Source organism: Sturnira hondurensis, unplaced genomic scaffold (assembly GCF_014824575.4).
Source record: "Sturnira hondurensis isolate 20B ecotype Veracruz unplaced genomic scaffold, ASM1482457v3 Scaffold0008457, whole genome shotgun sequence".
In the NCBI taxonomy this organism is placed as follows: domain Eukaryota; kingdom Metazoa; phylum Chordata; class Mammalia; order Chiroptera; family Phyllostomidae; genus Sturnira; species Sturnira hondurensis.
In genome coordinates this window covers 510,744-526,731 of record NW_028081088.1, presented here as the reverse complement: position 1 = coordinate 526,731, position 15,988 = coordinate 510,744, and the positions used below count along the sequence as shown (strand labels likewise).

Genomic DNA, 15,988 nt, shown 5'->3' with positions numbered 1-15,988 from the left:
TGGTTGCCTCTCGTGAGTCCCCTACTGGGAACTGGCCTGCAACCCAGGCATGTGCCCTGACTGGGAATCGAACGGCGATCATGTGGTTCAAAGGCCCACGCTCAATCCACTGAGCTGCACCAGCCAGGGCTCTACATTTTAATTTGAAAATATTATTTTAATTGAATAAGAATTTTCAAAATTACTGATTTTGTAAAAAACACTCAGATATGCTCAATGACTATAGAGTTATCACACAACACAAGCAATCATTTTAATACAAGAATCAAAACTTAATTTTGTGCAATCTAAACTTTGCAATACCAAAGCATAAGGAAAAGAGAGTAGAGGGGAAATCCTAAAAAAAAAAAAAAAAAAAAAAAAGCACAGATTTCAAGGTGCCACCTTCTGGTCACAAGGCCCACTTTCCAGAGAAGACTTCAGTGTCCTTCATTCACCCTGCTGAGGTTGAGCTCCAGGCAGGTGCCACCTATTGACAGGATTCAGTCTGTCCAATCAACCCCACTGCTAGGATGGTGGCCTTGTCCTGGACACAGCACCACTGAAACACTGGTTCCCTGACTGCATCATCCTGACTTGCTGGCAGGGTTCACACACCAGGACAGGTGGTCATGGAGTCACTAGCTACCATGTAATCAGATCTGACACTCAGCTCCTTACTGAGTGTGGAGAGCACCTATCTTTTCCCCCACCAGCAGGTGAACTACCTGCCTCAGATCTCTGTCAGGGGGAAGGCTGGGAATCATACTTCAGGTAGAGTTCCATATCTATTCCCATGAAGATGATGTCAGTTCCTTCAACATATGGAGGCGCTGAAGGCCTGGGTGTATTGGGAGGCCTTTGCAGGTGACAGGAATTAGAGGAGTTTCAGCTGCCCTGGAGTCCTGCAAATGTGGGAGGACCACAGATGAAGGCTACTGGGGGAGACAGCTCCTGTCAGGACAACATTGGAACTGGTCATGGACACTGCATTCACAAGAGTCTGGAGGTGTTTGTTTCTCTGTGTGGAGCTGTCCATTTATCAGGACCCGCTGAGAACCAGGGAACCATCAGTCTTCACTTACTGCCGCTTCCCACCTGGGAACAGGAAAGTGAAAGGAAGCCCAGCCAGTCACTTCTCTGGGTTGGCCATGTGAGCACCAGGACATAGCACTTTGTAGTCTCTGAGCCTTACTACTTCCACATTGAGTGATCCTTGAGAGTCACCTGCATTGATGTCTGTATCAGCTAACCATTATTGCCCCTTGTTGTAGACCGTTCTGCCTGGTTTTAGGAATTGTATCTGTACCCCTTATAGCTAAGGGCGAGGGATGAGCTTTGGAATTCAAACCACAGGAGACAAAACTTGTCTGTGGTAGCAAATGCTGCCTCAGTTTCCTCTCTCTGCCCCCAAAGCTTGGTCGGAAGTCAATGACAGGTAAAACCCCTCACAGCAGAGGGCAACCTAAGCCAGACTCCATCACTTCGGAGGCCTTCATGGAAGGACTCGGGGGGCTGCAACAAAGAGCAATGGACTCTCGCCCCCCCCCAGCTTTGACATAGCCTGAGTCCCCATGTTCTCTGGGAGAAGTGCTTCCTGGCTCTAAACCCCTTAAGCCTGAATACCTGTTGGGGAGAGGTGCAGCTCCTTGCCTTGCTAGAGCATGTCCTGGGGAAAAATCTGGCATCACAAAGACTTGATGATAAACCTGTGAAATCTGCTTTGCTAAGAAGAACGCTTTCATTGATATGATAAGGGTCTGAGGGGAAATGAGTATGTCTCCCAAAGTTTCTTCAACTCTCTTCTTGACAGACCCTGACTCAGACTCTGAAGCCCTCAGATTTCTTTGAAAAGTTATCTACTGTTTGATCCTTGCCGCCCTGTATTCCTGTGTATTACAACCCAATAAAACGCTATGGAGCAGGGGGCTCGAGGCCTTTTTCTCCGCAGAGTAACTGGCCACAACTCACCTCTCCTCACTAAAAGGATCTCACCATGTCTCGGCCACATTCACTTCTGTCTGTGGCACCTGAGGGGACTCGCAAGAAGTTGCCCCCACAGTCCCTACTGAATAGAATTACATTCATGGATGCTCTCTAGTTTGCTTATTTTAAAATTATAATGTCATCTGGGATGTTTATAGATTCTAATGAAAATAAAGAGGTTTAAATATTTGCATATATATGTTTATGAACATAGAATTTGTTCTTGTAAAGCAAACATGCCTACAGGTATGTAAAGAACTCAGGTCAAATATAATTTTACATGCAAGTGTGATTCACTTTTGTCAAGAAAGAGTAACAGGGCATAGAGTGACTTAGTGAAGGAGAGATCCACAGTCATGCCCATATAACATCTGCAAGTGGACAGTGTCACCTCCTTATGTATTGTCTGCAGTGAGAATCTGAGGAAATAGATTCACAGAGAAGAGGGAAGAAGTGTGCCTGGTTCAAGCTGAGAGTTTTGAGAGAAAACTCCTGCTCCAAAAGAAGGTACATTTTTTAACTGTCAAAGAACATAGCTGCCCCTATGGGTTTTCTCCATGATTGGTGGGAACTGTGTGCCTCCTGGTTTCCTGAGTGACCCCTGCAACCAAGCCCTTCTATTTCCTTCAGGGAGGTTTGAGTCTGGGCTCAAACTGACTTCCCCTCACTGTGTGTTGCACACAGTAGTATATAGCTATGCCCTCGGTTCTCAGTCTGCCAAGTGTTAAATAAACTTGGACCCTGAAAGTGTCTCTAGCGATGCTGAGTTGAGATATCAATTTTGGCTTAGACTTTGTGTTTCCACCACTCTTTATAGCACCAAACCACCACACACCCTTTCTTGGAGCCTGGTGAGTCCAGAGCACAGAATATCTCATTAAAGAAAATCTAGAGACAGCCCTGGCTGGTGTGGCTCAGTGGATTGAATGCGGGCCTGTGAACCAGAGGATCACAGTTCGATTCCCAGTTAGGGCACATGCCTGGGTTGCAGGCCAGTTCCCAGCAGGGAACCCATGAGAGGCAACCATACATTGATGTTCTCTCTCTCTCTCTCTCTCTCTCTCTCTCTCTCTCCTTCTCTCTCTCTCTCCCCTACTCTTCCCCTCTAAAGATAAATAAATAAAATCTTTAAAGAAAAGAAAAGAAAATCCAGAGACGGTGCAGGTGAGGGAGGAATTCACCAGTCCTGGGCCTGACTCCTGCAGCTGCAGCTGGGACAGGGCACTAGAGACAAGGAACATAAATCCCTGTTAGTCACGTGCAGGCACCTCCATCCTATAGACCCATGTCTGACATCTGAGATACTCATCCTGTGAGACTGTCACNCCCCACCAGCAGGTGAACTACCTGCCTCAGATCTCTGTCAGGGGGAAGGCTGGGAATCATCCTTCAGGTAGAGTTCCATATCTATTCCCATGAAGATGATGTCAGTTCCTTCAACATATGGAGGCGCTGAAGGCCTGGGTGTATTGGGAGGCCTTTGCAGGTGACAGGAATTAGAGGAGTTTCAGCTGCCCTGGAGTCCTGCAAATGTGGGAGGACCACAGATGAAGGCTACTGGGGGAGACAGCTCCTGTCAGGACAACATTGGAACTGGTCATGGATACTGCATTCACAAGAGTCTGGAGGTGTTTGTTTCTCTGTGTGGAGCTGTCCATTTATCAGGACCCGCTGAGAACCAGGGAACCATCAGACTTCACTTACTGTTGCTTCCCACCTGGAAACAGGAAAGTGAAAGGAAGCCCAGCCAGTCACTTCTCTGGGTTGGCCATGTGAGCACCAGTACATAGCACTTTGTAGTCTCTGAGCTTTACTACTTCCACATTGAGTGATCCTTGAGAGTCACCTGCATTGATGTCTGTATCAGCTAACCATTATTGCCCCTTGTTGTAGACTGCTCTGCCTGGTTTTAGGAATTGTATCTGTACCCCTTATAGCTAAGGGCGAGGGATGACCTTTGGAATTCAAACCACAGGAGACAAAGCTTGTCTGTGGTAGCAAATGCTGCCTCAGTTTCCTCTCTCTGCCCCCAAAGCTTGGTCGGAAGTCAATGACAGGTAAGACCCCTCACAGCAGAGGGCAACCTAAGCCAGACTCCATCACTTGGGAGGCCTTTATGGAAGGACTCGGGGGCCTGCAACAAAGAGCAACAGACTCTCACCCCTCCCCCGGCTTTGACACAGCCCAAGTCCCCATGTTCTCTGGGAGCTGTGCTTCCTGGCTCTAAACCCCTTAAGCCTGAATACCTTTTGGGGAGAGGTGCAGCTCCTTGCCTTGCTAGAGCGTGTTCTGGGGAAAAATCTGGTATCACAAAGATTTCCTGATAAACCTGTGAAATCTTCTCTGCTAAGAAGAATGCTTCCATTGATATGATAAGAGTCCAAGAGGAAATGAGTATGTCTCCCAAAGTTTCTTCAACTCTCTTCTTGACAGACACTGACTCAGACTCTGAAGCCCTCAGATTTCTTTGAAAAGTTATCTACTGTTTGATCTTTGCCGCCCTGTATTCCTGTGTATTACAACCCAATAAAACGCTATGAAGCAGGGGGCTCGAGGCCTTTTTCTCCCCGGAGAAACTGGCCATAGCTCACCTCTCCTCACTAAAAGGATCTCATCATGTCTCGGCCACATTCACTTTTGTCAGTGGCAGCTGAGGGGACTCGCGAGAAGTTGCCCCCACAGTCCCTACTGAATAGAATTACATTCATGGATGCTCTCTAGTTTGCTTATTTTAAAATTCAAACGTCATCTGGGATGTTTATAGATTCTAATAAAAATAAAGAGGTTTAAATATTTGCATATATATGTTTATGAACATAGAATTTGTTCTTGTAAAGCAAACATGCCTACAGGTATGTAAAGGACTCAGGTCAAATATAATTTTACATGCAAGTGTGATTCACTTTTGTCAAGAAAGAATAACAGGACATAGAGTGACTTAGTGAAGGAGAGATCCACAGTCATGCCCATATGACATCTGCAAGTGGACAGTGTCACCTCCTTATGTATTGTCTGCAGTGAGAATCTGAGGAAATAGATTCACAGAGAAGAGGGAAGAAGTGTGCCCGGTTCAAGCTGAGAGTTTTGAGAGAAAACTCCTGTTCCAAAAGAAGGCGCGTTTTTTAACTGTCAAAGAACATAGCTGCCCCTATGGGTTTTCTCCATGATTGGTGGGAACTGTGTGCCTCCTGGTTTCCTGAGTGACCCCTGCAACCAAGCCCTTCTATTTCCTTCAGGGAGGTTTGAGTCTGGGCTCAAACTGACTTCCCCTCACTGTGTGTTGCACACAGTAGTATATAGCTATGCCCTCGGTTCTCAGTCTGCCAAGTGTTAAATAAACTTGGACCCTGAAAGTGTTTCTAGCGATGCTGAGTTGAGATATCAACTTTGGCTTAGACTTTGTGTTTCCACCACTCTTTATAGCACCAAACCACCACACACCCTTCCTTGGAGCCTGGTGAGTCCAGAGCACAGAATATCTCATTAAAGAAAATCCAGAGACAGGCTGGTGTGCCTCAGTGGATTGAATGCGGACCTGTGAACCAGGGGATCACAGTTCGATTCCCAGTTAGGGCACATGCCTGGGTTGCAGGCCAGTTCCCAGCAGGGAACCCATGAGAGGCAACCATACATTGATGTTCTCTCTCTCTCTCTCTCCTACTCTTCCCCTCTAAAGATAAATAAATAAAATCTTTAAAGAAAAGAAAAGAAAATCCAGAGACAGTGCAGGTGAGGGAGGAATTCACCAGTCCTGGGCCTGACTCCTGCAGCTGCAGCTGGGACAGGATACTAGAGACAAGGAACATAAATCCCTGTTAGTCACGTGCAGGCACCTCCATCCTATAGACCCATGTCTGACATCTGAGATACTCATCCTGTGAGACTGTCACTAGGTACACAAAACCCAGCAGTATCATCTTCTGCTAGAGCAGAGCTCTACCTTCCACACATACCTCAGACACAGGTGAGGAGGAGCTGTGTGCCCCACAGACCATGGAGGATGTACTCTGTAGCTATGAGAGAATAATGTTATCCTTTGGTGTATAAAATAAAAAGTAAATCAGATTCATTCTCAAAGGCACATTTCTCTTCATTCATGACTGCTTCTTGTTCTGAGAAACTACCTCTCAAACATAGGCAACTGGGGCATTCTAGATTCTTAAGGTTGAAGTGTGACTGTGGCTACAGAACCCTGTGCAAGCTCTTCCCTGCTGCAAGCCTATAACACACTGCAGAAACTCCAAACTAGTCACATCAGAAACACTCACATTTCCACATGCATAGAAGATGAGAAGTGAGAATGTTGATTATATATGCATACAACTCAGTATTCTTCATGTGTCAAAATATTATGGCAGCTGATTAACTCACCTGTTTTCTAAGTCTACCATTGTCGGTGATGTTGATGTTCAGAGGAAGGGAGATGAAGGGAATTCCTAGCATATATTTGATCACAGAAATGGGACCTTCTAATCTGACAGGTAACCCTCTCTCTTAGCCTCCCTCAGCCCTGTTTCTGGTGATGGTCTCTGTAGTTGGAGGGTGATGGGCTCTCCCATACAACAGATGACTTTCTTAAGGTATAATAAACACTTTCTTCCATCAGGCATGTGACTTGGAAACACATTTATAATGTATACATGTAGCTACTTATTGGTTTAATGGATGATGGTTGGGGCAAACTTATTATTTAATTTTAACAAAATTTAATGTATAGATATTTAAATGCATTTTGTTGGGTTATTTTACAAAGAACTCTAGAAAATAGCCTCAGTTGTTCATATTCATTGGTTATAGCAGACATAGGGACTAGAGCAGACTCTTTGGAACTGGGTAAAGGAAGGATGCTGGACTTAGTTTGAGTCACATAGAGAAATAAGCCTTATTTTCATGACACAGTTTACTAGATATATGTATTTAAAGTCTTTTAAGAGAGGATTAAAAAAGAAGTACAGAGCATGATACAGATAGTTTATATCATCTTGGAAAAAGAAGTTTGTTATAAATACAAATGTTAAAGATTCTGCAGGTAGAGATCAAGAGAAATAAGGAACATGCCATTGAAAACAGGTGGAAAGGGGATTCCTTGTTACCCACATTCACATTTTACAGTGTCACTGCTACGTGTGGTCACAGTGTCACAGGTCCAGGGAATGAGGAGTTAGACAGCTCTCAGATCATTACTCATCTGGTAACACCAGGGTTCAACAAGCTGCATAATTCTTTAGGGCTCCATTTATAATATCTCTCAACACTTATAGGGAAAATAGTGCAGGATCATCACCACCACTACCACCATAATCAATTATCGATATCAATCACTTTCTTAAAATTGTTCTTTCCATTTTCTGTGGGCATGTTTGTTGTTCACACATAATGACCCTTATCTCATTTTTGTTCAATTTTTATGGTTGTTAAATGAAATAGGTAGTGTGACTGCTGTCAAATGAACTCTCATTGCTCTCTCTTCTTCCTCTGCCTCACACAAGAAATCTGATAGAGAGTCTGGGTCTCCTCTTTTAATGTCCCTGGGAGATTGAAACCACATGATCTCTGTAAGCAGTCCCCCTCCTCCACCACCTCAAGAAAACAAAGGCCCTGGCTCAACCAAAGCACGTTTACCTTGCTTAAGGGCCTTTCTTGTTCTTCAAGAGATGTCACATATGTGTGTGATACACATTTCATATCCCTTTGATGTGTGTTTGTAATCATCCTAGACATCCGCACCAACCTTGGTGGGTACCTCTACCTCTATGTGGTGTCACCTATGTCTGGTGTTGTGATCATGATACCAAGTCAATGATCATCACCACTGGGTATTGTTGCTCCCTGGCATTGTGGCCAAATGCCTCTGGTGACTCCTTTCCAATATGCATAAGCCCTGTTGGTAGCCGTCTTGGGCACTGAACTGTGTGTGACTGTAGTATATATACACTTGTGTCCAGCAGAGTCTGTAGTTAGATTAAGCAAAGTTCAGAAGGTTTGAATTCTTATTGGAATTGGGCACAAGTGTGTGTGAAAAAGACTGTCTTTTGCACATGAGGGAAGGTTGTCTGTGTTTACAACAGACATTTTTAATCTGAAAATTCAAAGGTGAGCACAGAACATCAACCCAGAGAGGCTGCATGAGAGAAACTGTTACAGAAAAAATAAACCAAACAGAAAACCAGTCAAAATCTCCTCCTGCAACTGATCCAATGGTTTCCCTGTGTCCAGGAACACTCACCACCCCTTGACGGTCACAGCCTCTACTGCAGGGAGGTTTGTTCTGGGGTCACAGTGAGTTTCCCTCCCAATGTCTCCCTTACAATACTGCAAGGCCATGGCCTCAGCTCTAAGTCTGTTCATTTGCAGATAGGCAGTGTTTTTAGAATCAATTTCTTGAGATGGTGAATCTGCCTTTCCCAGATGTAGCATATTCTCTTGTGTGACTGTTAGCTTTGTTTCTAATTAAACCTACCCACCCCAGTCCTTCTCCTGGAAGCTGGTGGATCCAATTTATACAGTAGTCACTGAAACTGAATCAACAACCTTTACAGGAGAGTCTCAGAGACATCCAGGCTCTCTCAGGTGCCCCCAGACTCCATCAGCTGAAAATGATATCACAAGCCTGCAGCAAACACTCTTCTTAGGAGTGGACCCATACTTAAGCCTCCCTTTCTTCATAATGTCACCATTCAGAAGCTCCAGAGCAAGTGTCCAGCTCATCAGAAACAGCATGGAGCTTCCTCTAGGTTAATTGCTGCAGTGACTGCAAACTTCAGAGAAGCTGGGGCTTCTCTTCCTAAAAGTCAGGGACAGTGATAGGGCTGGGCATATCAGCACATGGAGTGCCAATTTGCATGTGCTCCTCTATGGGGGTGACTTCCTTGCGAGTCCCCCCAGGTGCCACGGATGGAGACTGAATATGGCTGAGACATGACATGATCTGCTTGGGGAGGAGGAGTGGGCTGTGGCCAGCTTCTCAGGGAAGACAAAGGCCAGCAGCAGCCAGTTTCTCCAAGGAGAAGAAGGCCAAGACCCCAGTTCCATAGCCTTTTATTGGGTTGTAATACACAGGAATACAGGGTGGCAAGGATCAAATAGTAGATAACTTTTCAAAGAGATCTGAGGGCTTAGTAACAGTCAGTGTCTGTCAGAAAGAGAGTTGCAGAAACTTTGGGAGACATACTCATTTCCTCTCAGACCCTTATCATATCAATGAAAGCATTCTTAGCAGAGCAGATTTCACAGGTTTATTATCAAGTATTTGTGATGCCAGATTTTTCCCCAGGACACACTCTAGCAAGGCAAGGAGCTGCACCTCTCCCCAACAGGTATTCAGGCTTAACGGGATTAGAGCCAGGAAGCACTTCTCCCAGAGGATGTGGGGACTTGGGCTTTGACAAAGCCAGGGGGGAGTTCACTGCTTTTTGTTGCAGCCCCCCGAGTCCTTCCATGAAGGCCTCCGAAGTGATGGAGTCTGGCTTAGGTTGCCCTCTGCTGTGAGGGTTCTTACTTGTCATTGACTTCCGACCAAGCTTTGGGGGCAGAGAGAGGAAACTGAGGCAGCATTTGCTACCAAAGACAAGCTTTGTCTCCTGTGGCTAGCATTCCAAAGGTCATCCCTTGCCCTTAGTCACAAGGGGTACAGATACAATTCCTAAAACCAGGCAGAGCGGTCTACAACACTCCTCCACTTTGGGACAGAAAACTGAAGTCCATAGATGAGGGCCCACTCTCGACTCAGAGGGACAAGTTTCCTCATGGTAGTGGGAGTTTTCTAAGAGGCTGGTTAGTCTGTGTCCTGCAGAGTTATTCTTGTTGTTGCTAATTTCTACCTTCAGTCATTTTAACACAATTTAATCTAGGGCAACATTCCACATGCACAGTGTTTCATGATCTTCAGCTCTGAGCAAATAAATGCCCTGTGTGACCTCGCCCATGTGTCAACACACATAGAGAGGCTCACCCCCATCATCAGCCACCCTGGCTAAGGACAGTGGGCACTACAAGGGCTTCTGTCTTGTTTCTTCAAGACAGAACCTCTGCCCATTGTGCATCCATGCACTGAGACTCCACCATTGTGGTAAAAGTCCGTGGGAAGAAGGAAGAAAGATGTGCAGAGAATTTTGCCTGTTCTGTACACTTTCTGCACTCAGTTTCTTCCTCCTCCTCCCACAAAGGCTTCCTGACAGTCACATCAAATGCCCCATGAGAACGCAGTACACCAGTCATTATCCTGTAAGTTGCTGCTATGATCCAAATGCCACATGTCATTATTATATACGGTCTCTGGGAATTTTTTTAAAATGGCAGGCTTAGTTAAACTGATAAAACCTAAGTGAACCCTGAAACTCTCTTGGCCAAACCTCCTCCTGAGTGTTGTTCACTCTATACCTTCATGAGCTCATCAGTCATGTTCCTGCAACATGGCGACAGTAAGAATTTGTGCAGTTACCCTGAGTTTATAGATTTTACCTCCAGTGGAAGCTGAATCTCACTCCATGCTGATGTGGTAAGTAATAAAAGTTATCATGGATTATACCCACTTCAAATACTGCCTTCCTGTTACATCTGTTTAGGAGAATCCCATAACCTACCACCAGAAAAGTTTGCCTTTCAAAAAATGAACTGAGAAAAATTACCCTCAGACATCACTGCAATAACATTCATGCTCTACTTTTCACAACAGATGTGGCAGTGAAACCCTAGAGAGTCAGTCCTTATGGTCATGTTACACTAAAACCCTAACCCATTCTGGGTGTTGTGACATAGTACTGTTGACTACGAGATTGATGAACAACAGAAATTTATTTCTCACAGATCTGGATGTGAAAAATCCAGGAGGATATGCCAGCACTTTTGATGGCTGGTAGGAGCCCCTCCCTAATGGCTGTTTGCTGTAATCTCAAAGGGTGGATGGGACACAGGAGCTTCTTCTGTCTTCTGTTATAAAGGATGTGATCACATTCATTAGAGCTCCAACCTGGGACCATCACTTGTCCGAAGGCTCCATGTCCTAACACCACCACATGAGCTTCGGGTTTTATTGTGTGAGTCTTTGAGTGACACTAACACCAGCTCATAGCACCAACAAATGGATCAATCAGGATTCCACCTATTTTGAAGGCTACTTCAATAGAGCTCCCCATAAATGTGAGTAGAGGATCTCCATAAATCTGTGGGTGCTTCTCACATTTGAAAGTAGACCCAAACCCTTCAGAACAAGCAGATGAACTTGTAGAGTGCAAAGTTTCCAACCTGCACTTTGAGCAAAGATGTTCATGTCATTTCTTATTTCCTACCTTACTGCATGTGTATAACTGCTATTCTAATTTTCTATAAATAAATTCGTTTTTCTATCCATAATTACAGGTGGCTCTCTGTTCTCACTCATACTTCTTAGTTGCTCAGTGAAATAAAGAGCCAGGATCTAGTGTTTGATGTTTGATGCTGACATATTTAGGTTCACCTCTCTTACTCCCCCTGCAAACACATGTAGGGAATCTGATGTGGAAGGGGGAATTCTCCCTAGTTTGATGCAGGTGGAAGAAGGAAACCACACAAAGGATGAACAATAAAGGATCCTGCTCAGGGATGAACAATAAAGCCTGGACCACACTGGATCTGATGAGATGCAGCAATTCCTGGATCACAGAAAAGTCTTCCCTGCTCTCAACAGGTTCCTCAGTGAAGGAACAAACATTCCACAGTCCTTCTGTCCGTGTGACATCATCACCCTGGACATCCACAACATGGTGTGGTGCGGGTCCCTCTACGTCCATATGATGTCAACTGTTATTGATGTCATGGATGTGGAATTAAGTCAATGACGATCACCCCTGTTTTTTTTCCTTCTGGGACTGTGTTCCTACAACTCTGGTGCCCACTGTCCAGCATGCATGTGACCTGCTGCTGATCAGCTTGGACTCTGAGATGTGTGGAGATGGGCTCCTTGTTGGGTCCAGCAGAGCCTCTGGTTGAATTCAGCTGATTTGGGTCAGGAGGTTTATTGATTCATTGATGTTTCCATTAGAATAAGAGAAAACAAATGCATGTGACTCCTCAACATTAAACATGTGAGAACGTTTTCTTCCTATGACAACAAGCCTCTGTAATTCAGATACTGAAGAGGTCCACACAGAAGCATGAAGAGAGGGAGGCTACCAGAGGGAAACTGCTGTGTGGAGAGTCAACCCCACACCTGGCAGGAAACAAGCCCTTCCTTAAACTGCATCTGGAGCTGCTCCCAAGCTGGTAACCGTGCTCATTATGACCTGAGCGCCCCCTGGTGTCCTGAGCGCTCCCTATGGGCCAGCATTTGTGTCTCCTACATGGAAGTTTATGTCGGGGCTCACACTGAGTTCCCCTCACTGTGTCACTCGAACAGTAATACACTGCCGTGTCCTCGACTCTCAGGTTGTTCATTTGCAGGTAAAGCATGTTCTTGCCATTGTCTCTGGAGATGGTGAATCGGCCCTTCACAGAGTCCGCGTAGTATGTGCTACCACCACTCTTACTAATGAATGCGACCCACTCCAGCCCCTTCCCTGGAGCCTGGCGGACCCAGTGCATGCCGTAGCTACTGAAGGTGAATCCAGACGCCAGGCAGGAGAGTTTGAGGGAACCCCCAGGCTTCACTAAGCCTCCCCCAGACTCCACCAGCTGCACATCACACTGGACACCTGAAAACACAAAGATGTTGGTCAGGAAATTGTCACTTCCCACTGTTTCTCTCAGTCATGTCCACTCACATGCTCAGTGTCTCATATTCTCCATAAATTACCTTTTAAAACAGCAACAAGGAAAATCCAACTGAGCCCAAAGTCCATGGTGAGTGGTCTGTGTTCTGTCCTGAGCAGGGACTGGAAACACCTGGGAAACCTGGGCTGGTCTCCTGTCCCAGAGCTGCAGGCTCAGGGCTGGGCTGCTTTTCATGAGCATAGGGGGCACCATTTGCATGCCTTCCTGCTATATAGGGAGCTCTGGTGTTGGACACTGACATGAACTACATGGTTTCAGAGTGTGATATGTTGAAGGGTGGAGATGGTGCATGACCTAGGAGAGTAAATTCTCATTAAAAAAGAGGGATTCAAAATGAGTTATGCCTCTGAAATCCACCAGTAATGAACTCACCAAGAGCATTCAATGCTCACAGGCATAGGGAGAATACAAAGAGCAGGAGGTTGTTGTTCAGGTCACAGGAAGTTCCAATTGAACCTGTTTCCCCTACAAAACAATCAGAGTAAGAACCAAGAACAGAGTATGACCCTGGAGCACATGGACTCAGTGTTGGAGGAGATGGAGCATCTGTGTGGATCATTGGAGACAGAAATGTGAACGCTACAGAGAAGCAGACAGTGCTCCTGGTCCATGTTCACACAACAAAGTTTGGTGTTGAATATGCACCAGCCTCACTGCCTCTTTTTGTTGTTATTCTCCAGACTCTGTAGTAGAACCAGATTCAAATATTTGGACACAGAAGAAATGCAGTCATGACCAGATCTGCTTTGTTGAAAATGTAGGTAGAAATTGGGTAGTAAGGATGTTGTCCTTTTAGGAAGTTGATTATGGAAATTTTGATACAAACCACTAATATGAAGTAACTGCTGTAAATAAAATCATAATTGATATGAAGAACATTATTTTTTGAAAGATTTTATTTATTTATTTTAAATATTTTATTTATTTATTTTTAGAGAGGGGTGCCAGGAGGGAGAAAGAATAGGAGAGAAACATCAATGTGTGGTTGCCTCTCATGGGTCCCCCACTAGGTACCTGGCCTGCAACCCAGGCGTGTTTCCTGACTGGGAATCGAACCGGTGACCCTTTGCTTCACAGGCCCGCACTCAATCCACTGACCTACACCAGCCAGGGCTGATATGAAAAACATTATTTTTATATATCCATTGATTACAGGATGAATAACTCATTCAGAACATGTCCTATTACTAGAGCTGGTGGATCTAACTTTATTTTAAAAGTACATGATTGCCAGTTCAGTCTGACGCTCACTCTCAGGATCTGGGTTTACATGCACATGTGAAGTAGCTGTAGTTACAGGGCAGGAGAGGGAGTAGTTCAGGCCCCCTGGTTCTTCTAGAGATAATTTTAGAGGAGCCATCTCCATTTTTTCTCTCTGTCCTTATTCATGCCTGTGTGTGATTCATAGGAAATTGTCACTATGATTGTACCTGCTGGGTGTCCACTGAATTTGAACCCAATGTCCTGAATGTATCAATGTGCAACATGGGAAAAGGGACTTCATGCATGGGGATGAATTACTAGGCATGGTAAATGAACCTCGTTTCAGCTGACACACTCACTGTGACCTCCAAACTGCAAGGAAAAATGTGTGTAGATGGTTGTGCCAGATGTGTGACTGTTTCGGTGGTCATAGGAACATAGTGCAGGTTGGACATGGGAATTCCATAATAAAGGGTGTCTCCACACTGCACAGGAATACACAGCCATCTTGTCATTACTCAGGCTACTCAGCTCTCTGTAGGCTGTGCTCATGGACTTGTCTGCAACTATGGGGACTTTGACATGGAACTTCCGGCGTACTTTGTTTCATAAGTTTTGGTATCGGTTTGTCCCTTCTACTCAAGCCCTTGCTCTGGGGTCTGCCATACCCAGTGCATCCAGTAGTTGATGAAGGTGTATCCAGAAGTCTTACAGGATACCTTCACTGAGGATATAAGTTTCCTCAGCTCAGCCCCCAATTGTACTATCTGCATTTGTGTGTGAATACCAGTGGAGAGGAGTCAGGAGTAGGTGGGAATACCACTTGACTGTCCCAGGTCCATTTCTCAAACCAGGTACTGGGCATCTCTTTACCTGTAGCCACTGCCAGCAGAAAGAGGGTTCTACAGATTCAGTCAATGCTGAGGGGCTGTGCCATCAGGATGTCTGTAGGACAGGGTGTGGCTGTAGGTGTTCTCAGGTCACAGACAGACCCCACATTCAACCTAGTCTACCTCTTCTCATTTGCACATGCATGTAGCAGAGTGTTTCATAGCTGAAGTCCTGACCCCACCTGATAGACGGCAGAGGACACAGAGACCATGCTGAGTGGGAGTCTGATGGACCAAGTCCTAATCTGTATGTGATGATATCTGCTGTCTGGCTGGTCCCTGAGCTCTATGCAGACACTTTTTTTCACAATGAGGAACCAGCCCCCACAGGACATGCTGCTCATTCTGAATTCACCTTTCAGTAACACAGAAACCATCTGGACCACTCTGGCCTTGATACCTAAACATCTTATTATTAGACCAAAGTGTCTTCAAAACTTTCCACATAGTGAGCTAGTTAAATAATCCCTATGTTTGTCTTTCACCGCCTGGCTTATTTTGCTCAGGATAATGCTTTCCAGTTCTATCCATGATGTTGCAAAAGGTAGGAGCTCCTTCTTCCTTTCTGCAGCATATAATTTCATTTTGTAAATGTACCATAGCTTTGTGATCCAGTCATTAACCGATGGGCATCTAGGTTGCTTCGAACTCTTGGCTATCATAAGTTGTGCTGCTATGAACATCGGGGTGCATAGGTTCTTTTGGATTGGTGTTTCAGGGTTCTTAGGACATACCCCTAATAGTGGAATTGCTGGGTCAAAAGGCACGTTCATTTTTAGTTTTCTTAGAAAGTTTCATACTGTTTTCCATAGTAGTTGTACCAGTCTGCAATCCCACCAACAGTGAACTAGGGTCCCTTTTTCCCCACAACCTCTCCAGCACTTGTTGTTTGTTTCTTTGTTTATGATAACCATTCTGATATCACCGGTAACAGGAATCTAAACAACAAAACAAGCAAGCAAGCAAAATATGACCAATGACACTCAAATACGGAACAGGCTGACAGGGTCAAGAGGGGAGAGAACCATAGGGGAAAAGGGGATGGACTCACATTTACAAGTATAAAGGACACATGGACAATAACTAAGGTGGGTGGTGGAAATGGGAGGGAGGTGGGGAGCACTGGGCGGAGGGCAGGGCTGGGAATATAAGACAGAAAACTGTACTTGAACAAGAATTAAATA

At 45.1% G+C, this 15,988-nt stretch overlaps 1 gene segment (V, D, J or C); it reads right to left on the bottom strand.

Annotated features, from left to right (window-relative positions):
• Positions 1-723: 723 nt before the first annotated feature.
• On the bottom strand, positions 724-12,875 carry LOC118992905 (immunoglobulin heavy variable 3-23-like). The segment is given in 4 exon segments: positions 724-838; positions 2,801-2,853; positions 12,322-12,632; positions 12,734-12,875. Coding segments are annotated over 4 exon segments (525 nt in total).
• Positions 12,876-15,988: the final 3,113 nt, after the last annotated feature.